Genomic DNA, 26,734 nt, shown 5'->3' with positions numbered 1-26,734 from the left:
TCATTATTCTAAATTATACCAGCCCACTGAGGGACTTAATGAAATGCCTTGTGAGAAAAGTAATCTTCGATAAGAGAAAAGATTTTTTTTCATTTATCGAAATAACAAAAACTTTTTTTTTACATAATTAATAAACTTAGATTAATTCAGTTTCATACTTACACTCGGATTACGTCTCCCGCTCCGTTGCACTGCTTTCTTCAGACGCGATAAAGGAGAACAAGGTGGATGGGACAAAGGCCGAGGGATGTAGTGACTGAACGCCGTCGTGGTCTGGAGAATAAATTAATATATTTTTAATGGATATATGATAGGTACTGGTTTTTTTTTCCGCATATCCCGGATCATCGTGTATGGCAACTCTTAATCACCCCTGACCACAAACGGAGCTCGATCAAGCTCGTCTACGGGGGTGGAGCGAATCTTTGTACCGCGCTGTACTCACGCCTGTATATGATTTTTAATATTTATATACAACGCCAAACGAATTCCTATCGCAGAAGTCCTCAGTTTTCATCCTAGTTCTATTGCGATTTTACCTTTTTATCTTTTTTGTCAAACTGATTAACGGAATAACACTGATTATGTTAAATCACTGCTTCACTACGAACAAAAGCGCTGAAAAAAAAGTGGATTAATTTATGTTTGATTTGTCTTTTCTACCGGAATTAAAATTACGTGTTTACGATCGGTTTCTTTAATAAGTTTTTCGCCGAGAAGTTGAGGACCTCCGCTCTATTGCTTTAAATAATATCCGCGATTGACGAACACTGGGGTATCAACTACTCAAGAATTAAATAAAACGGACCTCCTTCCCACTATTTACATTAAATACACGCGTATACGTTCTCGCAAACTCGTTCTCTTGACCTGTGATTCTGTTTCTTTTTTTATCTCTTTCACACACACACGCATACACTTTTTTATTCGCAAACACACACGCTCTCTTTCTTTTTTTTTCTTTTTTTTTTTTTTTCTCTCACGTTCTTTGCCTTACCTCGAAAAGATAGACAAGTCGCCTGCCGGCGAGCATAGTCCACATTTATTGCACATTTTTTTTTTTTTTATTCTCTTTGAAAGGAGACACAATGGACGAAATCAAACGCACTCGATCTACGACGGCCACGCATGTATTCGATATGTCGAACTGATATAAGTCTTGCCGGTCCACGACGACGACGCGAAGCCTGGATTCTCGAATCCCTTCCGGAGTCCTGCGCGTATATAATTAATTAATCTAATTTACAAGTCGACTCTAACGTGCGAAATTTCTCTAATACTCAATTTCTCTATATTTCCTTTTTTTCTTTTGTCCGCCTTTCAATTGGTTATGGCTTCGGATTCGCACGCAGACTTTCGAAGGGCTTCGGGACATCGAGAATCTGAGCGCGCGTTCGCCGTTGGACGTGAGAATGTCTACAAGTACGCGAAGATATCCATGAAACTAGCGATTTCAATCTCAAGCGACAGGGAATTCTGGTGGAATCGGGAATGTTACCGTACCTAATTCCGTCCGTGGGATTTTACAATCGGGAGCACCACAAGTTCCGTTTTTTTCACGCCTCAGCCTCCGCTTCGTCCCGACGATCACTTCACGACGACCTTGGCAAAGGGAACACCTTCCTTTTCCTCCCCCGCCGCCTTTCCGATCGCACTCTTTTTGCCACCCTCGACTGCGTCAGCCTTTTTCATCCGGCGCACCCCGGCGCCGCTTACACCGCCAGTTCACTACGTCGTGGAGGGCGACGTGCAGGCCGACGAAACAGGAGACGTCGGCGACGTCGGCGTCGCCGGCCTGCGATCCGATGTCGCGCTAGTCCGATTGTTCCCCAACAGGCTATCGATGGAGAACGGGTTCAGCCTCTTCCTCTCCTCCCTGCCCTTAACTGAGAGATCGATGCTGCCGCTTTGGACCTCCTCCTCGCTGGCGGCCTGCCTGATCAGATTCCTGGTGCCGTTGCCGGCCGGCTGGCGGCCCGCCCCGACTCCCACCAGCTCGCGCCGTCGCTCCAGCAAGCTCAAACCCCAGTGGTGAATGCCGGGCTGGTGATTTAGGTGCTCCATCGGTAGGCTTTGCGGATTCTTCCGCGGCTCGCTGACCTCGCTCGCGCCGCCGCTGTTGAGCGTCGGGAAGCACTCACCATCCACGGAACCATCGGCCACCGATTCCACCCGCTCGCTGCCGCTTTCGCTGCAGGAGTCCAGCCCGCCGACTACGTCGATCTCTTCGTTGGCGTCATTGCCGGACGCGGATATGTTGCCGTCGCTGCTCAATCCGAGCTGGCCGAACGAATTGCTCAGAGGACCGCTCGCGGAACTGCGTCCCGACGCCGCCTCGCTGCGAGACTCCCACTCGGCACGCAACGTCGATAAGTCTACCGTTATGCCCTGGAATTAGAAGAATGAAAGAACTTGTATTACGTAACTACTGTTGAATTACATAATTCCGCGTGTAGATGTAATCGGCCTGCCACATTCAGACGTGAAATCACGGTCTCGGAACATAATCTGTGTGCAGTCGCGGATGTATAAAATCAATAATTATTTATTAGGCTTCGCGGCTTGTTAATTTTCGTTAATTATAACTTGATCTTCCGCGTGCCTCTTTTTACCTCAACTTATTTTAATTTTAGAATAGATAAGTTTTCATAAACATTAAAAAAAAAATTGCACAAATATCTAAATTATAATCACCCGTGCACGAAAATATTATAAAATAAAATATATATTTTATTTCTTATTCTTGTACAACTACTAGATGTATTAAAGAATTTTGACGAATGAGGCGAAATAGATTTCTTTTGTTTCCCAAAAGAAATTAATTTTCTCGCAAGAGGATATTAATGCTAAAGTAAATGCACTTAAAAATTATTTAATTGCAGAAGGGATATTTTTGCAAGCTTTGCGGCTTACTTTAGCAGCAAGCTTCCGCTGCTGTCTCTCGAGAGCTTTCAGCAACTTCTTCTGTCGCCTCTCGCGCTCTTTCCGTCTCAGCTCCTCAGGTGGGATCGGCTCGCCGCTGCAGCTTTGAGGATGAGCGTTATGCGCCGGCCTTCCGGGGCCCTTCTTCGTGTGCTCTTTTTTCCGCCACTTTGCCCTTCGATTTTGGAACCACACCTGCAATAACGATTGTCGTCGTAAGTTAAAAAGCGATCGATTTCTTATTAGAAATCTTGCCGGCCAAATTTTCGTACGGTTAAATAATTTCTTCATTGATCAAGAGACAAAATCTGAGTACCTTTAAGTTCGTTTTGTCAATGTCGGTTAGTTTCGCGTCGTTTCTCTATCCACCTCTCTACCGAAAGATTAAATCTGCCACAAGTTCGCGCCAATTGACGCCGATGAAAGCGCCGTTTCTCCCCGCGGGTCTTGAAACCGACGCGGACGTCGCGTAAATTCCCCCTCGGATCTTCCCTGGCATCGCTCGCCTCGTGCCACGCGAAATTTCCCGGCGAGTCTGCTTTAAATCACAGCGCCGCCTTTGCCGCGGCCGCTATCAGAAGCGGGCACGAAGGGCGGATGCATTAAGTTCCGAAATTACAGGAAGGCTCCTGTCTCAGAAGCGAAGGACCAACGACCCTCCCGGGTGTCCTGATTCATTGAGGACGACAACCCTTTGCTCGCGTGAACGCTCGTGGCATGAACGACGATTTAGGGCTAGCGTGAGCCACGACGCGGCCGAAGGGTGGCGAGGGTATTCTCTCGTGGGGGTGAGGAGGGGTGGTTGGCGCGAGGGGGCAGCCGCAGGGGGAGAGATGAAGACATTAGTTGTACGGCCCGACCGGCGAGCGGCGCTGAGCTCACGCGAGCCGAAGATCAATAGATCCCCTTGGCGCCCTGAAACACCTTCCTCGCGTCACGTAGCTTTACGGAACTTTCTTCGACTCCGGGACACTTTACGAACCCCCCTTCCTCCCCAGAGCGCTCGTTCGTCTACCCTTCCCCGCTCATTCGCCTCCTTCGCCCGCCGGTATCCGCGCGAGTCCTGCCGTTACTCGCGATTAAACTTCAGGCGATCGTAATTAATTCGATTACTTCGACGGCTCTATTTAGAATCCGTCGCACGCGCTTACGCTATTTAATTCCCCGGTCTCGGGGCTGCGACAACCACCGAGGATCATTCTCAGCTCGATAACATCCTAACGCTTGTTGCATTTCACGTCGTCGATTCTAATTTTCATCTGTAGAATAAAAGCAATTAAATTTTTTTTTTTTTCTACTAAATTATTTCAGCTCTATATATAAAAAAGTAAAGCCTAAGAAATAATATCGTGGCTGTCATTTTAAACACACGACGGGGATTCGAACAAACCGAGGCGAACGGTGTTGATTTCTAATCGCAGATAAAACCGAAATTAAACGTCTAATCAGTTCCCGCTGATGAAAGAGATCGCTTTAGTCAAGGAGGATTGCTACCGCGGCCCCGAAACCTCAGATCATCGGGGAGAGTGGGGCCCGGCTCGGCCCGTCTCGGCCCGTAGTCCCGAGCGCACAGCTGTAACGCATTACGCTTATGCGATATGTGGGAAACACGAGTCGGGCAGCACTTAGCGCGGCTATTCGTCAAGAATTATCGACGACTGATAGCGGTTTTAAGAAGCCGTTTCTGTTCCGACGAAGGGCCGATCTTGTGCCCCGACGGGCTGAATAACACCGTTTTTCATGCCGCGATTTACATTGTAAGCTCTGAGACCGGCCCGGCGTAAGACGGTATCTTTACGACGGCAAAAACTCGAAGAACCGATCCGTCGCTCGTCGCCGATAACCGGTAATCGCCATACGGAACCCGTCGCCGAACGGGAGATAATGCTTTCTAATGTAATTACGTTTCCGTCAATTAATAAACGATGTTTTCCGCGCCGCCGATAAGCCGCGCTCTCTCGCTTGACCGATTAAATTGTTTCGTACCGTAATTAACCCTCGTCTCGCGCTCTTCCTGTTTTTATCGCAATAGGAAGCACTTGGCCGGTCGGCGCTCCGCCGCGCGCGGAGGGTCGCGCCGCAAAAATGCGGCAAGCTAAACGCCGAGCGGAAGAAAGCCTTCGTTGCCTATAACGCTCGCTTGCTTCATTCAATCGTATCGTCCCACTCGAAAAACGATTTCGCGGATCGAGCCTCGCCGCGGGTCGGGTTTAAACAATGGAACTAATAAAATGGCGGGCGTAATCGTCTTCATGGTTAGCGGACTGGCTCGTTTTGCAAGCCCGCCTGTTTCACCGCGGCGTGGATTCCCGTTGCGGCTCGTCGCGTCGGATGCAAATAGTGTCTAGGCGATAGCGCCCGCGAGAAGCTCCTACGCGATAAATCAAAGCGCGCACGGCTCCCGATGTTGTTTACTGCCAGAGTACGCTCGCGTGAATTTCGCGAATTTTCGCGTCGGGCAATATTGATCCTGAGGTGCTGCTTTTGAGATTCCCTCGGATCTCTCGAGCCTCTCTCCCGCGATCGCGACGAGATCGGATTCTGCCGGGGCGGAAGATGGCGGGGACGATAACCCGGCCGGAGCGGTGACACAATGTGACACGATGTCACACAGCCGGTGCGTCCTTTCGATGGGTTCCTTCCCTCGCGGCTGGGAACAGCGCTCAGATTAGATAACATCGATCACCACGTACGATAACCCTCCGTATGTGCCGCTGCGGGCGCATCTTTTTCTGAGTGTCGCAGCAGCCAGATAAACGCGGCCGACGATCAGCGTTATCGATTCGCGGCATCGAATCCGAGGATGCTCTCGCGAATGTTACTGAGAAAAAACCCGCCCCTGTTACTTTCATACGAGTATTGTTTTCAATCTTAATCCTTGTACCGTGCGCATAGAGTTTCTCGACTTTACGTCGCCCGCGCGCAGATTTATTCGGTCCGCGACGGCTATCAAAGATCGACCGAGCGATAGACACGAATTTAAAGTGACTTCGGGATCGAATTTTCGAGGGTCGACAGACAGGCGGGGGTTGGTTCCGGCCGCGGACCTTTGCCCTTTGGTCCCGTCTCGAGGGGGTAGTTAGTCCATCTGGCCCGCTACCTTCGAAAATCTACTCGAGGGTGCAAAATTTGACGCAGATTTATCCGCCCGAAGATCGTCCGTACGAACGACATCGGCGTCGATAAAGGACTATTGTTTCTTAATAACGTTCCCGCAAGGGTAAACCTCCATCGGCCCCTCTTTCTCTTCGTTTATTTAAATATTAATTTTATCAAGAACAATATTCGTAGCTCGTATTTAAATAAATTCAGGGGCTAAAATCGAATATTCAATTTTATAACATACTTCGCGTGTTTAAAGAATCAAAACATGCATTCGTAAAATTATGAATTTCAAAATAGGGCTTCCTATTTCATTAGGCCGTCTTAAATAAAGATTCCTCGTAAGAATTTACGGCAATGACGTGTGCGTGTCATTAAGGTTCCGCGAAAGACTGGCTCTAAGTCTACCCGAACGTGGCTGGCCTTCTTCCGGTATTTCGGACAGTTCACGCCCGCGTTCGTCGAATGCAGTCTGGCCAGATCCTTCGACAGGACTGCGCGGAGGGTGAGCTCTCTCAATTTCACGGCCGGTCGGACATACGGTTACCCTTAGGTCCTTCGAGCGGATATTTATATTTATCCGCTTAGACACGCGTGTTAGGTCCCGCAAATAGCGCATACATCCGTTCCGTTCTCTCATATCGATGCACCTCATCGCTTTACATATCTCTCTCTTCCGCGAACCTCTTCTCTATTCTTATCTTATCTCCGCATCACACTCGCATTATATTCCGCAAACAATCCGATATTATTTTGCAATTTTACTTCTCGTCCGTTTCTTCTGCAGCGTATATTAAACAAGACGTAACATATTTGTGAGAAATATCTAACAATCGCGTACATCTTAAATGTAACAGATTTTTCGGCTAAAATAAGAGCTCATTCAGCGAGAGGTGAATGAGAAACTGCGAAAAATAACATTAGATTTTAATATATTAAATGTCTTTGTAATTAAATTAGAAATTTTGTTAAAATCCGTCCCATGATCAGATAAAAAAAATATTCTTTTTTTAGTAAATTGATTGGGTTAAATAAAATTAATTGCTTCGACTTCGAATAGTAAAACATTCATGACTGAATGAAGGACTTACTGCCACGCGACTCTCTTTTAGTTCGAGTCTCACAGCCAGTGCCTCTCGCATAAAGACGTCGGGATAATGACTCGACAGGAAGGCCCGTTCCAATTCTTCCAGCTGCCAACTGTTGAAGTTAGTTCTGCTCCTTCGTCTCTTGTTACCGCCCTCGTCCGATTCCCCGTCGCAGCCTAAAGAGAAGAACGTATATTCAGAAATAGATAAACTCAGCCTGAGAAATGTAAAGTTCCTGCGTGATCACAGGTGTCTGAAGGCTCGAGATTAAAATCCACTTTCAGGTTAGAAATCAGAGTTGGGAAGGTGTAATTTGATTATATATAATACAGACATTTCGCGGGTAAAAAATTCAGGATTAAAAAAAAAAAATTACTTGCAAATGCACAAACAGTCTTAAAAAGATCTGAAATAAAAAGGCAGCCATTCGGCAGGCTGCAGCCTCACAAGTCAGGACCAAAATTTGCGGAACGTGCATTGGAATCACTCTCTCAAAATTACAAGAAGTTTGACGCTGGCGAAAGTGGCGAAGTGCGCGGACGTAATGATCAAGGAAAAAGCCGAGGGAGCAGAGGTCCTCAAGATTCGATGCCTCGCAGATCGGGGGAGGAGAGGGGGGGGGAAATATATGAAGATCCGCGGTGCGGTTTAGGAACGGAGGAGTAAGCGATAACGGCGACACAGAGCGAACACCCACAATTACTTAATCGGCGCGAGCTATTGTTGCCGCGCGGCCGGGAATCGCGCGTATAAGTGCATGTCTCGCAGCGAAAACAAATGCAGTAGTTACGCTAACCGCCGGGGCAATAATGCAGCCCCAGCAGTTGTAACGGCCGACGCGCGCGTACCGATAATGAAGTTAACCACGTAGTAAAGTGTGCACTCCTCTTCAATCTTCTCCTCCGATCGAGCAGCTGCAACGGCCCGCTCGCTTTCGTGCTCGCCACTTTGCCGATGTGAATCGATGAATTCGCGCGCACGCACGTACACTGCGCGAGCGGCCCGGTCCTTTTGTTCACGGCGCGGTGTCAAGCCGAGCGTGACGCGAGAGTAACGGAGAGATTATAGCGGCCAATCATCATTGTTAGACATAACCTAACGACGTAATAATTCTTAACGCGAGGGCCGTACCTACGTAATTCCAGAGTCGCGTATCGCCGGGATAGATACCGCCGATAGAGCGAAGAAACTTTCGAAAGGGTTCGCTTTCGCAGATTGATACTCGACTCGGGGTCTAATCTCTCAATCGCACCAATTTGCCAAAGATCACGAGCCATATCGACTCCGGCGCTCCGCTTCATTCATTCAACGCTCATTTTCATGTCTATTACTGGCGTAAAAGAAAAAAAAAAAGTAAAATAAAATAAATAAACTGTTATCGCTCGTTATTGTTAATTATTATAGGAAAACTACGGCGACGCGAGTAATAATTTAACCCTTTCTTTTTTATTTTATTTTATTTTTTTTTCTTTATTCGAGGGCTTGAGGTTCGGCGAAACGATCGTTGCGGGATCGCTGCATCCGGGCAGCGAAACGTTGTAATTTGCGGCAGCCTATCTCGCGCGTGATCGATATCGATATCAAATTAAGTACTGTATACTTTCGACGGGAATTATTATGTTCGTGCGACACGAGAATGGTGGACGACGTCGATGGCGGACGATCGCGAATTTATCTTAATTTCCCCGCCATTTGTAATCGCGGCGCAAGGTAAACATCTCGCCAGGCGTCGAGTGAATTGAGTCCTTACAAAGTGGCCTTAAACACGTAATCTAATACGAGATAAAAAGAGATAAATTACGCGTAGACGTAAATATATGCGTGATATTGAGACGGGAATCAACGTCGAATATTAACGGCCGTAAAATAATGCAGAGGGGAGGGGAAAAAAAAGAAGAGACAAATACGGCCGTGTAACGCGCGATAATAAAATGTCGACTGAAAGTGGAAGGTCCTTCTTCTTCTTTTTTGTTTTGTTTTTTTTTCCTTCTTTTTAATTTGTCATCCGAGAGGAGGAGGGAAGCGATTCGGCGCGATATTGCGCAAAATCCCCTCGGTATTGATTAAAATGGCGTTGGTTCCGGACGCCGAGCGACGTCCGAGGAGCAATAACCGCGCGTGATTCGCGGTGGAGACCCGCACCGAAAATCGCTTTCCCATCTTATCCCGGGGCGTACGCAAGATAAGACGTCCCGGCGTCCCGGCGTATTGAATAAACATGGAATTTCTGTGATTTTACGATGACAATCTGGTATCTCCGGCAAGAATCAGCGGTTCCGCGCCGCGCGTATGCATGCTAATGTCCGGAATTGAATAAGGGATCGGAAATTATGATCGACCGGCCGATGCCAAAACTCTCTTCCCTCGATCTGGCGCGGGGTGAAACAGAGATGAAAATGAGCGACTCGATCCCGGAGATCTCGACTCGCGTAGGGAAGTCTCGACTCCCTTATTGCAGACTTCTGATACTGACTACGTTGTGATGAGAAGATAAAACAATTTTATTTTCGTGTAAATTAAAATATAAACGCAAAATTAAACCTGATATTATTATCTAGATAATATTTAAGAAATAGTTACTTAATAAATATAAATTTATTGTATGATAGTTACTTAAATTTTCTGGTTTTACTTTAATAATTTTTTTTTTTTTAATTTTATCGTGATAATTAAAAAAATAATCCAATATCCAAACATACGCAATAAAACTGTGGAACGATCAAATGGGCTCAAAGTGTTAACATGTAAAACACAGGATCGAAAGATAAAAGTCATTGACGTCGCGTTTTATTTCGATCACTGCTTGAAAAGCTGGTCGATTGAGATTCACCGTCGATGGCAGGTAGGCACACCGTTCGCGACTCGACCCGAGGTAGCCAGTGAAAAATCGGCGGGGCTGGGCATTGATCAGCGTAATTAAACGCCATTTATTCGTGAGCCGTCTCCGCATCTCGGCCATTATTGATAATCCGTAATCCGTAATAAGCACTCAGGCGCAATGGCAGGTTGAGGGATCGTCGCGAGCGATAATACCTCTATCACGGCGGTGTCGGGCCAATCGCCGTGCTGGCACGGTCCAAATTTCATAATGGAGAGCGGCGATAATTAATAATCGCGATCGGACGTGACGGAGGAGAGGCGATTTCGACATCTCACGAGGCGAGAAAGGCAAATTACACGAGACCGTCGGCGTACATCGATACGTCTGTTTTTTTTTTTTTTTTTCTGGATAGCCCGATTCAATTTTATTTACAAAGCCGGACGATAAGATTTAAAAATTTTGGACGTGCCTCCGTTGGGTCGAACGATTGTAATTAGAAAAAGAAAGGAGATGAAAGGCGGATAATTATGTAAAAACGTCTCTCTCTCTCTCTCTTTCTCTCTCTGCCGCGACTGCTGCGAGAAGTCACCGTCCTCTGCGAAGCAGTAAGCGTTGTCGCGCTTGTATCGTAAAATTAGTCGGCTCATTATCGTCGTGTCAGGTTCATTATGCGCCGAGTGCGTTACGCCGGGAGACAGCCGCTTCCCTCGTTAAGAAGGAAATGCACAATTCCGCTGCGGGGCGAGCGCGCAACGAAAATAGATTAAAACGACGGCGCGATCCGCCGCGATCAAACCGGACGTGAAAATTGTTTAACTCGTTCCCTCATAAATTATTTAGCGCGCCGCCCGCTATCATCTATCAACTTTGATAACCGCGCCCGATAATAACTCCCGTGCCCGGCCGGTCGAGACTGCGGACGGCCTCGAGTGCAGCCGCGTAAATACGTTTCAACCGAATCGTGCGAACGTCAAGGAGCGAAAAAGAAAACGGTGTTGCGAGTTTATCCACGTGATTTCGCCGAGGCCGACCGCTGGAACAAAAAGAAAACGATCGCGCTCTTCTACGCGAATCAATTCCATCGCGGAAATCACCGTACAATTTACGGTTACATTATCGACTTTGTATTGACGGCTCGTGCGTGTTGAGTCCCGGCCTCATAAGAATTGTATATCATTTACGGCGGGTCCTCGTAACTGTTCTTGACGAATGGACAAATTTGACAAGAGGAATTACACCCGTTACGTAACCTACACCAGCCCGAGGCGTTCTAAATAAATATAGAGATAATTATTCTTAATAGAAAACTACGATAAGAAATTATCAGTTGTTTTAACATTTTATACTCGGCATCGTGAAATTTTTATCTTGCAGTTGTAGAAGAGTTTAAATCCTGAGTCGTAAATATTTAAAATTGAAGTTTCTGCTCGTCGTTCTTTGTATTTGATTATAATACACAACCGCATTTTATTTTTATTTTTTTATTAAGATGTTAATTTCAAAATAACTTTTTATTGAATCGTAATACATAATAACGATAAAAAGATTCCATGTTGTCATCGTGTTTTTCTGTACTCGCAGTAATGTCAATCGTGTTTGGAATTTAGGTCAGATATCGAAACCTCTGTTTCTCCGTTCTTTTCGAATTAAGTCTTTCAATTTCATTTTTATTACATTTTGTATCGTAGTTTTCATTATATTTTATTTACATTAAAAAATTGTAAGTTTACTTTCACCATGACATTACAACTTACTAAAATTAATTTCTACTTTTATCTCTTTCTTTTTATACTCATTTTTTTTGTATAAAAAAAATAATTACTCATAATAAAAAAGTGAGAAACTTACGTAATTTAATGTATTCAAGAAATATGATATTAATAACGTAAATTTATATGTTTAGAATCTATTAATTATTAATATTATTCAAATACAATTAACATAATCAACTGTATCATACACAAATTCAATTATTCCATTTCGCAATGAAATGTGACTTTTTAAAATTTTGACTAATTAATAATTCGTCATCAAGAAGCTGATATCGTAAATTTGCATGATTGTGAAATCTAGTGGCAACGTTAAAATATTATATCAATTAAAAAAAAATCAAATTTTTAATGACGATAATAAAAATCAAGCAATTTTTTTACAAGCCTGTTTTTAATAATAATAATAATAATAATAGAATACCTCAATAAAAGTATTTAGTCTAACAAATTTCTTCCTCTTCCTGTATCGGACCAGTCTTTCATTACCAAACGTAATAAATACGCTAATGATAGGTTCGGCCTCTGACCGCCGTTTTAATAAATGATATACACTTCCTCAAACACGATTCTTGTCTGCGATTCCAATGATAATGATCCAATTAGCGGCCGTTTTCTCGGGCGTTCCACTCTGTTTACGCCACGGTCTATCCATTCTTTTACTTTCAATGTCGCGGGCCCTGCCACTTCTTAAAATGTGCCTTTAATACTCGGCTGAATAGCTAATAAGCCGTTTAACGATTCTCGATGGCGGGGCGATTTATGTCGTGCAATTAAGATGACGATCCAAATTGAAACGCGTGCCGCGGAAACATCCTGCGTGCATTAAGTATCGATGCCGTCGATCAAATTAATATTATACCCGCGCCCGATATACGGAACAAAATATTTTTCCGAGCTTCTCGTACTCGTACGTCCGCGGCGTATCAATTATTAGATTATTGTGTAAAATTGATTACTTCAAAGCTGTCGGGCGCTCGAAAATTACCGAGCTTTCCGCAGCCGTTTATTCTAAGATGCAATTGATATGTAAATTCGTTTGCGGGTTTGCTCTCATTAAGATTCTCTAATAGAGACATGCGATTCGATCATTTCCAATTATAATTCCGGGCGTTTCGTAAATTACTTTCGTGCAAAAATTAATTAATGTTGCTGCTGGTTGCTTTGTTCCCTCTGATTCTATCATTACGAACAGTTTCGATCGTAAAAAGCTGATTCTTTTTTTTTTTTTTTTTTATTTCTCTCGATACATGCTTATCCGGCGTAACGGGAAGGCAGCGGTGAGACTTAATAAACGTTCTTTGACCGCGGGATTAACGAGACAGAAAAATTTCCGTTCTCGAGGCGCGGCCAGCACGACCGGTGACGGAGAGCATCATCATCCGGGCACGGTCGAAGCTCTCGCGCGAAATTCTGGACCGTCGGGGCCGCAATCAATTTGCCGGCGAACGAGCCGTTTTTGTAGACGATTTCGCGTCGGTGTGCGCGATCGCTCGCGGCTGTGTGCGTTTAATACGCGTTGACGTGGCACGTTTTTAGCGCGGTGTAATCGCATGATGATACGTTACTCGCCTCTAACGACGCACGCGACCCTTCGTGGCCAGCTCTCCTTTATGCGAACGTCTTACTTGCCGGGAAAACGAGTGAGGGAAATGCATGAGAGATGAAAGAACAAAAGGGAGAGGAGAGCGCGGCGAGAGAGAAAGTGCGCGTGTGCGTATATGTGTGTACAGATATCGGCGGAACTGGTTCTCCGCGAAGGGCGATAATCCTTTACCGGAAGAGTTTGATCGCAGGAACGATTGAGGGGATGAGAGCGAAAACGGATCTCAAGTAATAATAGTAATAACTGTAATTAACATGGCCTACCCCGCGAGATTATTCTGATTATGAATTTATATTAAACCGAGCCTACTCTTATTTTAAAGCCTTCCCGTATGTTAAGATCGTGGTTTTTTATATGTGCAGACTGTATCTCGTCAACAAACTAATTTCCAGCGACTCGTCGTGTCGCGGACGCAAGTAAAAGTACAAAAGAGACATACGCCTCAGTCGCCAATAATTTAATTAAATTTCGTAAATTAGTTGTCTGCTTAATTTTTAATCGTCGCAAAAGAATTGAGATATCTAAAAAAAAAAAGCGTTTACACGTATTTCTCTTTAACGCAAGGGAATATGCAGGCCAAGCGAGGCCAGACAAGGCGAAACGAGCGAGCTCGTCAGCGTGGCAGCGAAATACAGCCCGAAGGCGTTTAATAAGGTTTCGTCCTACTACGTCACACGTGTACGCCCGCCCGAAATAACGTGCAATTAAATTGAAATTACACCCGGGTCGTCCCGGCTAACACCTTTGTGCATTATGCGCGGCCTTGCACCGGCGCGAGTGGCCGGCAATTCGCGTGCCTTTCGTTACGTTGCACTGCGCCGTGTCGAGTTACGCAGCGCAGCGTTGCGAAGCGAAAATATGCGACGTAAACATCAATTTTCGGCTTAAACGTGGCGGCGCAAGCAGACAGCGGTGCATTGATTGTTTAAACGCTGCTAAAGCGTATTAAAAATGAAAACCAAAGCTAGATAAGTCCACGATAAACCTAATATCGTTTCTTTATCTTTTTCAAATCTTTAATCGTGTTCTGAGACGACTATAAGAATTATTCGACCTGGGGATTTTTCGAATGACCATTAAATCGCGACGTTTCTCGTTATAATTGTAAATATTCATTGTACTTGGCAACCACCTAGGCTTGGCGGTTGATTAAAGCTTCGGTGGCGAGGTTGCTTGCCGACGACTGGCGGTATATAACCATAACGCGAACGCAAAGCGGTTCTCGTGCACGACGCGCTTACACGACGAATGCAATTCAGAAGTGAATTTGAGTTTCGTAATCACCGGCTTGGTGAGCGCCGCCGGGCCGCTTCCAGGACGCAAGCCCCCATTTAGAGGGTAGTCTCTTGTTAAGTGAGAGTCAACGACGTCATTAGCGTTAGGAACGACGTCCTGGCACCCAGGAGACCGAGGTCGTCTCCTACCTGGCGAGCGACGCCAGTTTCCAGGTGAGGCGGTAACACACCGACGCTATCCCGTTTCGGGTCGGCCGAACTTTGCGTCCACATCTCGTCCCCTTTCCCCTTCTTCCCTTCCCATCCCTTTAAAGTGCGATTAACCCTGCTGAAGGACCGGGACAACACGCAACCACCAAGCGCCTGGCCATTTACGTCTGCGATTGTAACGCCCGTTTCACAATTTTTTCCGCCCGACTATTTAAACTATTTCAGAACTCGAAACTAGCAGTCTTTAAATTAAATAAATGCGATTCGAGTAATTTTTTTATATTGTCTTAGAACGTTCATTGCTATCTCGATATCAAGTATAATTACATATTACTACAATTTACTAATTTATTTTATTTTATTTTATTTTATTAAAATAATTTTAATAGACGCAGGTACGATATTTCTCACGGAAAGACGTTCGTTAATATACGCAAGTTGTTTACGCGCTTTCGATTATTATACCGAAACCTTTATTATTCTTTAATTTACATCGTCATAAATAAATTATTTATTATGCGCGCTCGCGCGACTTCTCGTTAATACAAATTTAATAACGTCGGTGTTTAACAAACCGCTGGATCGCTTCTGCGTTCAGGACCGCCGACCGGTCGTTCTAGTCCGCTGAGATCGGGGGAGGGTGAGCGGGCGAGCGATCCCGGGAAAAGGGGGTTAATAAAGTAATTTAGTCTGGCGCGCGAGAGCGGGCAAGTGTGATAAAGGACACGGACGGCGAAGAAAGCGGGAGCGGGAGAAGGAGAGAGAGAACAAGATTATTAAGCTGTAAGGCGTTAACTGGCATAAGGCGTCGGTAGGTGGATACGTTGCTTGCGTGCCAGACTGACTGCATTTGCATCTAGACGCCATCAATCCTCCTGACGCCCGGTTACATTCCCCTTCGTCCCTCCCCTTCCATCTCCTGCCGAGGAGCCCCGGGAAGAGGGAAAGGAGGCTTTCTTGACTTGCTCCGAGAACGGCTGCTCTAACATCGCATACCCGGTTCGCGAGGTGCAAAATGAAGATCCATGGAGTACCCGGAGAACGGCGGAAGGGGGTGCTATTGCTTAACGATTACCGTTCTTCGCGGCAACGGGAGAAACGACCGGACGAACGGCGAAATTTGGCCCGCATGGATCACGGATGGCTCTTGACCCATATTTGAGAGTTGGAGTTACCTCAATTTTCGAAATGTATCTTTTTTTTTATTCAATAAAAAATGAGTATTTACTGTATCTACTTTTTTTTTTTTTTAACGCTATACCATTACACATCTTAAATTTATTTTTGATAGAAAATATACGGAAAGTAATTTTATTTAATAAATTTAATTATTATCACAATTAAACGGAGTAAATTAATGTAACAAAAATCGCAGAAAAGTGCATCTTGTAAATTTAATGCAAAATAAAAAATTTTATTTTTTGTTTGTTCTGTTTTTGACCGTTTTAAATTAATACCTCGGACACTTTACGTGTGTATTATAATGAAAGCGAGATATCGTTTGATTTCACCTGAAAGGTAATATAATTTAATGCGGCGCGATAATACATTAAGGAACACAGCAATTATGTTTATATTACTGCTCGAGGAGCTTCGAGATATTAAAACTCGTTCGTTTATCTGCAGCAGGTTTGTAATCGCGAGCGGCATCGTCGAATTAATTAAACGAAATTATGTTTTCGCTCGATTGATAGGAGCCCATATGTTTGTCAAATTAAAAGATTTAGGCTTCCGAGACGCATTATCAGCTCCAGATAAATACTATTTTCGGGACTCGAAGATATTGTAAGAGACTTCAAAGTCACGTCTCTCGATAATCCCGCGAGCGAATGAGAGAACTATAAATACTAAACATCGTTGTAATATATTAGAAAAAGAAAAAAGAAAAATCGCTTAAGTATTCGTATCTCAAGGTATAATAAATATTTCATTTTTCGAAGCATTTTTGTTGGACTTGTTCCTTCCGAGAGGCCAAGATACGAAACTTTTAAGTAATAACCTTTATCCCACAACTTGCGTCTTCGAGCTGAACGTTTTCAGAAAGGAGGGAGGGGGAAAAGGGGGTGAAAATAAAAGTGTGCGCGTCATATCTCTCCCGGGTTTACCTTAACTCGCTTAATTATAGCGCGCCGCGATTACGCGCGTATTAACGCTCGCGGCAAAAGTTCCGAGATATTAAATCCCGCATGCGAGTCTATGCAAATGATCGTCTTGATTATGCGACGCCCGAAGAGCAAGGACCTAATTAAGACCAGGCCGGGACACCCGGCGGGTAAACTCGAAGAGAACACCGACGCGGACGAACTCGCCGTTACGTAACGCGCATTCAATTATACGCGTGATCAAATGTAATCGATGCGAACATAAATTAAACAGCGTCCGATGCCGCCCGTCTATTTTTATCCGCGTCAACGATCGCACTTGGCCGTCAGAAATTATTGTTATCGAATGAGATTCCCGGGTCGACTTTTCGACTCCTCGAATTTATGTCTTTTTTTTTTTTTTCGTCCGAATCGCACGGATCTTTCGAACGTCTGCATGGTCTCGATGTTTCGTTTGATTGTAAAGCCCGAGCGCAAGGAAAAGAGTACGAAGAGGCTTCGAACGAGCTAAAGATTCCTCGTATAATACGAGTAGCCCAGCGGCCAGCCGATAAGAGGGCTTTTCTGATACGATCTACAACCAGGCTGGTTAATTATACATTAATATCTTTGCGTGCGATCCTTGGTTGCGTATAACCAGAATCAAGAGGGGCCGGCCGGGCCCTGCCGGGCTGGTCGGTTAGCTCAGAAGGGACGATATCGGAAGCACTCCGCAGGCTCTAGAACGCGATCGACTCTTTATCAATAAAACGAACCTTCGTGGCGTAAAAAGCGAGTGCCCACTGTATGCACAAATGAGTTGCTCCTGGATATATAATTAGAAACTAATCGTTCACGGATCACGTTGGAATTCGATGTTTTAACCCAAGATTTCATTAACGCCACATATATTTTATCTGATTATCGTTATTACTGTTATTATAAAACATAACTGCGCGCGAGCGCGCTATGCAATTATTATTTAATAAAGTAATGTCAACGGTCGCGTTCGCGGCGAAGAGAACAAATTTTGCTGCCCGAATCAGTTCGAGGCTCTACGCGGAAAAGCCGTTTCGCCCAGCCGTAATTAATTCGAGAACGGTCAAGCCATTCAATTTACGCGCGAGATCTAATCGCGGCCGCGATTAGGCGCGATAGCGCCGCGCTCGATAGGGCTTTTCCAAGGTGTCGAAAAACTTGGGTACGGGCGGGCAAACGGCAGCGGAACACGCGCGGGTACACGTGTGGCGACAGCCGGGAAATATATGGCCGTGCCGGCCGGCGTATCTCTTAATTCTCGGTAAATACTGGGAATTTAACCGGCCGGTAATAAATACCCGCATTTAAATCCCACGCGTCCGCAAGTCCCGAACTTGTTTCTGCGACGCGAGATGTAATTGCGAGTTTATGCGCTTATTTCGCGCCGGCAACTTTTTTATTGGCGCTCCTCTTCACCGCTTCCCACCTCCTCTCCGCCCCGCGACTCGCGAGTTAATTACCTGTCGTGTTTATTTAACGTGTCAATTAGAAAGATTACGCGGCGGCGAGAGAAATACGGAGCGTGGCTCCGACGATTCTTCAAAAGCCTTCGGCGTTGCCTCGGTATTCCCGCTTAACTGTGCGAAAAGTCGGATATTTACGCGAAATTAGTACCGCCGCGTTATTCACAGAAAAACCAGACTCGATTTGTATTAATGGCTCGGCTAGGCGGCGCGATCTTTCGCAATTTTTATTATTTACGGAACGTTATATTGAAAGTTCCACCTAAACCCAGCGACTCGACAGAGTAGACGACGAGGGGAAAACTGCGTCGTATTTAATTATCTCGCCATTCGCCCTTTGCGAGTAAATTTTCGATGCGAGCGATGCATTTTCCGGCCTATTCCAATTATTATTAATGCAATGCATGAGCCGAGCGGGGGAAGGTCAATATTGTACAATTCCACGTGCGCATTACAACCACGTCCGGCTTAAAAAGGAGAAATTGCGTGCCGAGCCGCGGCGCGTCGGCTTACAACCACCCCTAACTACTGGCCACGGATTGTTACCCCATGGCGTGTCATTTGCCAGGCGATATTATATCCTCGTCGTCGCGTGAGATCCCGAACCGGCGAGTCGATTGTTTTAAATGACCGATCGGCATCGTGAATTGCAGTTGAATATTCGCAGCCTCGAGTGAGAAAACGCATTCGATATTTGAGGAATATTTATATAACATTTCTTTCTATAAATTATATTTTTATGATCTATTCAAATTGTTGACTCTACAGAATTGTTTTAATTTAACTTCTTTTATTTTATTATTTTTTTTTAGTTAAAAAAAAAATACGAAGATGTTTTTTCAACGCATAATAATTTTTCATAAATCTATTATAACCAAAGTTATTAAAAACAAAATCAATATATAAATAATATTATGCGTTATGGTGCTTATTATTAAAAAATATGCAAATATGTAAATTAATAATAATACACAAAATAAATTAAAAACCTCATTAATCTACTAATTAATCTTCGTCGTGTGCGTCTTCGTGTACTATATCGTTCGTGATAAGTTCGCGTTTTATCAGGCTCGATTCCAGCGCAAATTGCAGAAACGCTAACCAACGATGCGAGCGGAAATAAAAACATTTCTCCCAGCTTGGTTGGCGGGATCGTTTCGAGCGCAGACTCCGCCGGGAAAACGGGCGCGCTGAAGGCTGATGGTCGGACCGCAAATTCTTTCGACGCGACGAGGCGACTTATTCGGACCCTCGATTGTCACTTACGACGCGTTAGGAGCCGCCGTTAATTTCGACGGCGGACGGTAGCGGCGTAATAGAATGTAGCGAGCTGCTGAAAATGTTAATTCTCGCCGGGTGAGCGCGCGGTCGTAAGAACACGGATTTATTACGCTGCACCGTCGATTAATCGAATGCAAACGGCGACCGCGTGGCTGCATTATCCGACGCGGACGTAGGCGTGCCCTCGCGATAAATTCAAAATTGCCAAAAGGTATTTTTTTTTACGAATCTCGCGCACCATTTTCCTAATTGAGGATGGCGCGGCGTAAGTTTGCCGATTCCCGAGATCGCGACCAAAATCAAACCGCGAAAGAAAACATCCCGAGAATTCGAGATAAGAGACTTTAGCACGTGAATTATTTCGCGAGAGCTTACTCGCGATCGATTTCACTTGATCTTATTTGTATGCGGGCATATGCGTTGAACTAGTTCGAAGGCTATCTCATTTTTTGTTTAAATTCTGTCGCTTTTCAATTTATATTAATTATTCTATTAATTTAAATGTGATTTAATTCTCTCATGATGAGATCGCCGATAGGCGGCAAAAGTTTCATACTGCAAATAACGAGCCACCTCTCTTGATATTTTTTCATAATTAGAGAGAAATGCTGCTCTTCAGCAGACTAGAGCTCGATTGTTTCAACTTTATGATAAATTTACTTAGCAAGTAATCATATATCCGTATTCATCTTTCTATTTAAATACATAAAGATAGAAACATGTCTATTTGACAAGTAAATATGCCAGAAAATTGTAACAAATAGTTTTAGAGCTGCATCGAAGTATACTTAGTATTTGCCTGCATATCGGGAATACAGTCGATTCTACGCCATCGGCATCAGTAAATTACGCAAGAAGCATTTAACGATCAACGTAAGCAAATTTGTGTTACATCGCGCTGTTTAGCTACCGTTCTCTACTGCACCGGCGTTTCGCTTCACAAATCATCCAGCCGTTTATGTTCCCTGAGCGAAGACATTAAGGGCCAAGCAGGATCGCGGGAAGGGTTAATTCCGAGGAAGAACGGGATCGCTGAGAAACGGAGGAGCACTACGGTCCGACGCGCGGCGGACGAGATAATTTATTTGAAATAATTCCAGATGAGATATATCGTCGATACATCGCGTTCGCCGACGTTCGTTCACTGTTTTTTTTTTTCTTCCATTTTTTTTCTTTCTTTTCGCGGCGGGTCGCCACGTTGAAAAATCCGCTCGCCAGCTGATAAACGTTCCCCTTTCCTCGTAATTATTCACGATCGCGCGAGAACGTCTTAATTTGCGGCGAACAATCCGTTCCTGCGACGTAGACATTTTGGAGATTTGAAAGAATCTTTTAAATCACCTAATTTTTTTTTTAATTAAATAATTTTTTTCTTTTCGCAAGGAAAATAACGTAGAATATACTTCGGTAAAAAAGATGAAGATTAATCGACATGTTCGAAGTCTTTATCAGATTGCTCGATATCGCGGGGCTCTTCAGAGCGTTATATGATTTCGCTTGTTTAAAATAATCGCTCGTACCCCTTCGTAAATTTATCTAGAGCGGTTTATGTGTATTTACGAGGTGAGAACCGTGCCCACCCAAAGCAAGACTCAAGCAAGAATCTCAGCGGACAAGGGATCGCATTTTAAGACACCGAGGCAAGCAAGTTCGGGGCCAGGAGGCGAAATTGGCGAAGTAACTCAGAAAGTAATAAAAGAGAGATCCTTATCGTCAAAGACAATTAGCGGGGCATATAAATATGACGTATTTATAGTCTGTCAGCCATATCTTCCCACTATATGCAATCACCACCCCACCTATTCTCCATCATAACTCAAACTATTTAATTAATATTTCCTTCTCCTCTCCTCCTGGCCCTCTCTCCCTCTCCCTCCCTCTCTTTCTGCTCGCGGAGAGAAAACCAACGATAAGAAATCTTGCAGACACGGCGCTTCGTAAATGCCGCCTAGCTTGCCTAGTTGGCTTATTGCGTGATTCCTCGTGGTATATCGACGATACCAAAGATTGCGCGATAGGAGGATCATGAGGGTCCCAAAGCGCAGGCGTTTAACTCCCCGATGAATTGTTATCGGCCGTTATTAAACGACATTACAATCCTGCCTGTAACTTAACTTCGTATAAAGCACTTGAAAAAGGCCTTTCGTCTACCGCCGTAAATTAAGTATCGTTATTACCAAGCATTAGCACCGGACGTTTCTTCGTAACCTTCGTGAAATCTGTCAGCGGCGGGAGCACCGGGGGAATCGCGCGGCCAGGATCCGGTATTTTCGGCGCGGTAGTGCCCGGCGGCGGAAAGACGAGGACGATTCAATTTGCCGGTCGCGCCGCGCCGCGCGAGTATTTCTAAGGGCCCGTGGCGATATTCACGACACGCAAGGCACGCTCGAAAATTAGCTCGTGACCGAACGTTGGTAGCTCGGGCCGCGCGAGGGTGAGCGCGAGGAGCGCAGAGGGCAAGGGCGCGCGAACGGAGGGTGGCAAAGGGAGCCGCGGGGAAGACGAGGCGGCACTCGGCCGCCGAGAGAAGGGACGCGCGGGAAGGGAAGAAAGAGAGGAGTTTTGAAAAGGGACTAACGACCGGCAGTTAACGGCGGCTCTGAAATTGCCGGTTGCCGGCGCATCTTCTACGGCCGACCCGGCCGGGAGAATTATTAAACTGTAGTTTAGTTTAAATTAAGTTATTACCCGGAGCCGCGCGCGCGTTTTGCCTGCCTTGGCTGTTTTCTCCGCGATCCCGCGTGCGCGCCGCGGCCGAGAGCTTTCCCGCATCCCGCGCCGAGCTTTATCCGCGACCTTCGCAAGTCCGCCGAGAGCAGTTCTTAGCCCGGCGATCTCATCTTCCCGCGATATTTCTTCGCATAGTGACATTTTCGTTAATACGTAGAAGTTACTGAAAAAAATTACTACGCAACGTTGATTTTCCTCTCACGCAAAGAAAGAAAAAAAAAAAAAACGTTTAACTTCCTACGAAAATTATAGCTGTATTCACAAGTTTAATTACCTAGAGATTTTTGTATGCGTTAACAAAACTATATATGCGTTTAAAGGGCTGTCTGTTGTTTTTAATTGTGCAAACGACTTTTTTTTTTCTCGACTAAAAATTTCTTAAAGTTAATAAGCAATTACTCCAACAATGCGTGATTTTTATTACATGCCGGTAGAATCTTCTAATGCAATTTGAGTTTATCTCGGTGGCGATTGTTTCAATTTTCTCCGCCGCGATTTCAGAATTATCGCATTAGCAAACACGCGACGTGAACCGATGACAAAACGCGCGCGTGATTCCACGCTGATTAAATCCATTATCATTATCGCACACCCTGGTAACGATGCGTTTGCGTTGCAAAGACGGGATTTCGTATTCCGTCACGCGTGGTCGATTTTTTTCAATCGCGTGTCAGCGTTTCAAATAAAATCGCGTCGTTATTGCAACAATGATCGACAATATCTCCGGCACACCCGCGATATGCGTAACACCGCGAAGTTTTAACTGTTTCCGACAGATTTCCGATAGGTAACAATTTTTATAATCACGCGTCTGTATCTCCAGCGCGAAATTATACACGTCGTTGTCGCAGTAGCTGAAATCGTTTGAACGCTGCAATTTACACGGGCGTAAGAAAACGATAAAATGTGTATCATTTTTCATAATTAGGAATTGCTATTCGAAACGCGGCTGCCTATATATCGTTTCGACGGCGGTTGCAATATTAACCGTGCGACCTGTGTTCCTTATGATTATGCTTGTACACGCGAACGTCCGAAGTCAAGTCTCGTCTCGTTACTAATAAATAAACGACGTGTTTGCGGAAGCTCGACGTTAAGATTTTATTACGCATTTTCAACATCTTGCAAATTGTTTTTATTTTTTATTTTTATTTAATTATTTTACTTTTTAATTAAAAAAATTTTTTTTATTATTTTATTATTTATTTATTTTTTTTTTTTAATAGAGATTTTGCACGTTAAAGTACCATCTTTAAACTTCCTTGTCCTTCGGCTAATTAAACTTTCACTACTCAGCGCCGGATGCTGAAGCGAAGCTCGCGTCAATAAGGCGAATCACCGGAAACTTCGATTTTATATCTCAGTCCATTTACAATCTATTGTGAAATAAAGCGCGCCAATGTCTAATTAGAACTCGCATCTGCAGAAAATGACGTTTCATTGCTTTCAATCACGCTCAAAATTGCGGCTGCGACTTCCTCCTCGGCACCCAGCGACGCGTTTTCAAGTCCGTTCCCTCGATTTCCGTCTCGTTCCGATCCTTCGACGCGCGCGAACTATTTTTGTGAGTCTTGCACGGACTTTCTCTCCGCGCCGTTCCCTTTTCTTCCCGCTTCCCCTTTGTCTTTGTAGAGTGCGCTGCACTTTTTTGTCAACCGCCCTAATGTCCTCCCTCTTCGTCTAATCGTAAAATAATGACAGGATGCCACGATAACGCGACCGCTTACCCAAGAAGCCCCGACTCGTTTCACCTGTATCCCCATGCCGCGTTGCCCTCGCATTTTTTTCTATGACGGACACTGTTATTTTGCTCGTTATAATCACGGGGGTAGCTTACGACTCTCGAGTGGGCGAGTAAGAGCCGCGGATCCGTCGCCTCGCAAACGATTTCTTTTCCAGAAGGGAAACAAACCCCGGCAAGAATTTTAATCGTCCAATTCGAGGGAACGAAATTACCTTAACGTCATCATCGAACGTGATGCAAGCCGACAAACGCTCGCAGGTATGCGTCTGTTCTTTTTTTTTTTTTTTCTCAGCGGAAAAACATTTAATTTCGACACGATAGACAAGCCGCGTCTTGAGCCGTGTGCAAAGTGCTTCTGTTAATTTAATCTCGGTACCTAGTCTACAGCTGAAACTGGCCAAGGTGCGAAAAGCCGCGTTTCAAGGAGGCGTCGTATCGCAGGCGGAAAACACAATTCGAACACCTGTTACGACGCGCCGGCGTGCGACGCTCGGCGCACCAGAGTCGCCAATTAAAACACAATAATTCCAGGCCTAATATCACCGGCGCGACATGAATCACGATTCACGAGTACTTCGCGCCTCTGGAGATCGCAATCAAGGAATTACCGATATGACTAATGTTTATGTATAACTACCTTTTTGCCGCGGTTTGACGCGTCCGCGAGGTGGGTTTATCTATTTCACAGCCGCGTCCTCCCGCGATATGATCTACGGGCGATTGCTAGATGCACGTATACAGATGCAGAGGCTTGATAACGGAGGCAGAACGGAACAAAAATATCACCGTAAATTTATGTCTCTCAAATATCACGCGTGATACGAAAGTCATTGTTCTACGAGGCACTTCGAAAGGTCATTAAGCGGGTATTGAAACGCCGCGCAAAGTTCAATGCTCATGCACGTTCACCGCCTGTCGCTGATTGGATCTTAATTCGGAACAGGTTGAGACGAAATAAAAAAAATAAGATCGACCGCAGGCGCGAACTTATTAGATCGGGCGAGTCCGCTCGAGCTGGAAATCCGCGAACGTGCAGATATAAACGCGGGATGAGAAATGAACGGCATTTGTAAGACGCGATAAGGTTTATCGGGAAAATTACATAAGCCAATTGATTAACAAAAATTCAAGAGAAGCAAATGAATGTCGGGGAAGACAAGGAGGCTTATTTAAGCAGTTGCGCGTAACTCGTAAAGTTTATTTTAACTCCAATTTGCGCAAGATGTTTAATTGGGATTAATAATTTGGCGCTCGGTTTCATAAATTTTTACCATCGGTTTTCTACACGAAATACTCTCGTCTCAATATTTTTTGCAAGAGGAAAAGCTAATTTGCCAAAGTACGCGTAAATAAAAAAAAAAAAAAAAGAAGAAAAGGTCGAAATTATCTAACGTTCGAGTGAGATCTATAAAATCTGTAAAACAACCGCCCTTTAGTTTTCGCTTTGCATTCCGCCGACTCGACATCGATAGCGTCAGATTAACACGTGAAATGACATGTTTTAATCCACTCGTTTCGCGTCTGAATCTTAATTCACGACGACGGGATCGTCGCGGCATACGGCGGCTTTGTTGGCAGCCGACGGGACGTAATTTCGCGGCGACGTTTTGCGCTCCCGGTCTAACGATCGCGCTAACGTCGAAAAAGTTTAACGATCGCGCGTAGAGGCGCACGCACGCACGCACGCGAATCACTCGCGAGCATTCCACCGCCGACGCCGCCAAGCTAATTATGCAAACGGGAATTTCGCGGAGTTAGGGAGACGCAGAAAGAGAGAGAGAAAAAAAAAAGGGGAGATCTGCAATCCCTAGCACAAGCGGCCTATCTCTCGACGACATCGATCGGGATAAAATCGCGAATTTTTTCATTAGGAATTGATGTAATTACTTATCCGGGAACGTAATAAACGCGATTGCGAAATGGAGCATAGCGAACGATGTGGTTTCGCGCGGCGAGTCAATTTGACGCTCGACCCAATTCTCCCATTTTAAAGACGCGAATTTATTCTAAAGCTGAGAGAGAGAAAGAGAGAGAGAAAGGGAGAAAGAGAAAAAAAAATCTCTCAAGTACTCGAAAGTTCTTGAAAGTCTCCGAAACGGCCACAGATATTTCAGAAATTTGTGCAAAAGTTCTAGCGGGTGAACTAATCGGAAGCTTAGCCGCTGACAAACACGATTTTGGATTTATAAGATAATTTCTTTAAAATTATGAATTCTTATTCTAAGTACCTTATATTGGATCGATAATTTTTAATTTTTAGCAAATAATTTATATGTGTATAAACATTTTTATTAAATAATAATTTAATAATAAAGAGAATTTATTTAAAAAAAAAAAAAAAATTAGAATACTGGACGTCTCTTATTTTTTTTTTCTTCTGTTTTCTTTTTGTCGAACGCAGTGCATGATTTCCTAAATCTTTTTAACGCCAATAATGATTTTCCGCGGCAGGAAAAATATACAAACGATCATGGGATCGTTGCGCGAATCTGGTTCGGTTAGACATAAAGGAAAGGCATTAAACGCGAAAATAAACTCGGTTCGACGCGATGCTATAAAGGACGATGTTCGATCAGAGAGCAGACTCGCAATTACGCGCGCGTTTCTGCCGTCGCCAATAAAACTATTTATCATGGCGAGAGG

The 26,734-nt window shown here is 44.6% G+C and overlaps 1 protein-coding gene across 2 annotated transcripts in view; it reads right to left on the bottom strand.

Annotated features, from left to right (window-relative positions):
• Positions 1-269: 269 nt before the first annotated feature.
• The window catches only part of LOC139106264 (homeobox protein unc-4), a 111,368-nt gene continuing 84,903 nt past the window's right edge, over positions 270-26,734 (bottom strand). For both annotated transcript variants that reach the window (XM_070662869.1, XM_070662870.1), the window contains 3 exons: positions 7,116-7,288; positions 2,914-3,117; positions 270-2,388 (listed from right to left, as the gene is read on the bottom strand). In XM_070662869.1, the coding sequence (XP_070518970.1) occupies positions 1,729-2,388; positions 2,914-3,117; positions 7,116-7,166 (915 nt within the window). In that variant the 5' untranslated portion in view covers positions 7,167-7,288 and the 3' untranslated portion in view covers positions 270-1,728. The remainder of the gene's footprint in view (positions 2,389-2,913; positions 3,118-7,115; positions 7,289-26,734) is intronic.

Source organism: Cardiocondyla obscurior, linkage group LG10 (assembly GCF_019399895.1).
Source record: "Cardiocondyla obscurior isolate alpha-2009 linkage group LG10, Cobs3.1, whole genome shotgun sequence".
In the NCBI taxonomy this organism is placed as follows: domain Eukaryota; kingdom Metazoa; phylum Arthropoda; class Insecta; order Hymenoptera; family Formicidae; genus Cardiocondyla; species Cardiocondyla obscurior.
Note: the sequence above shows the minus strand (reverse complement) of the source record. Positions and strands in the feature narration are given on the sequence as shown.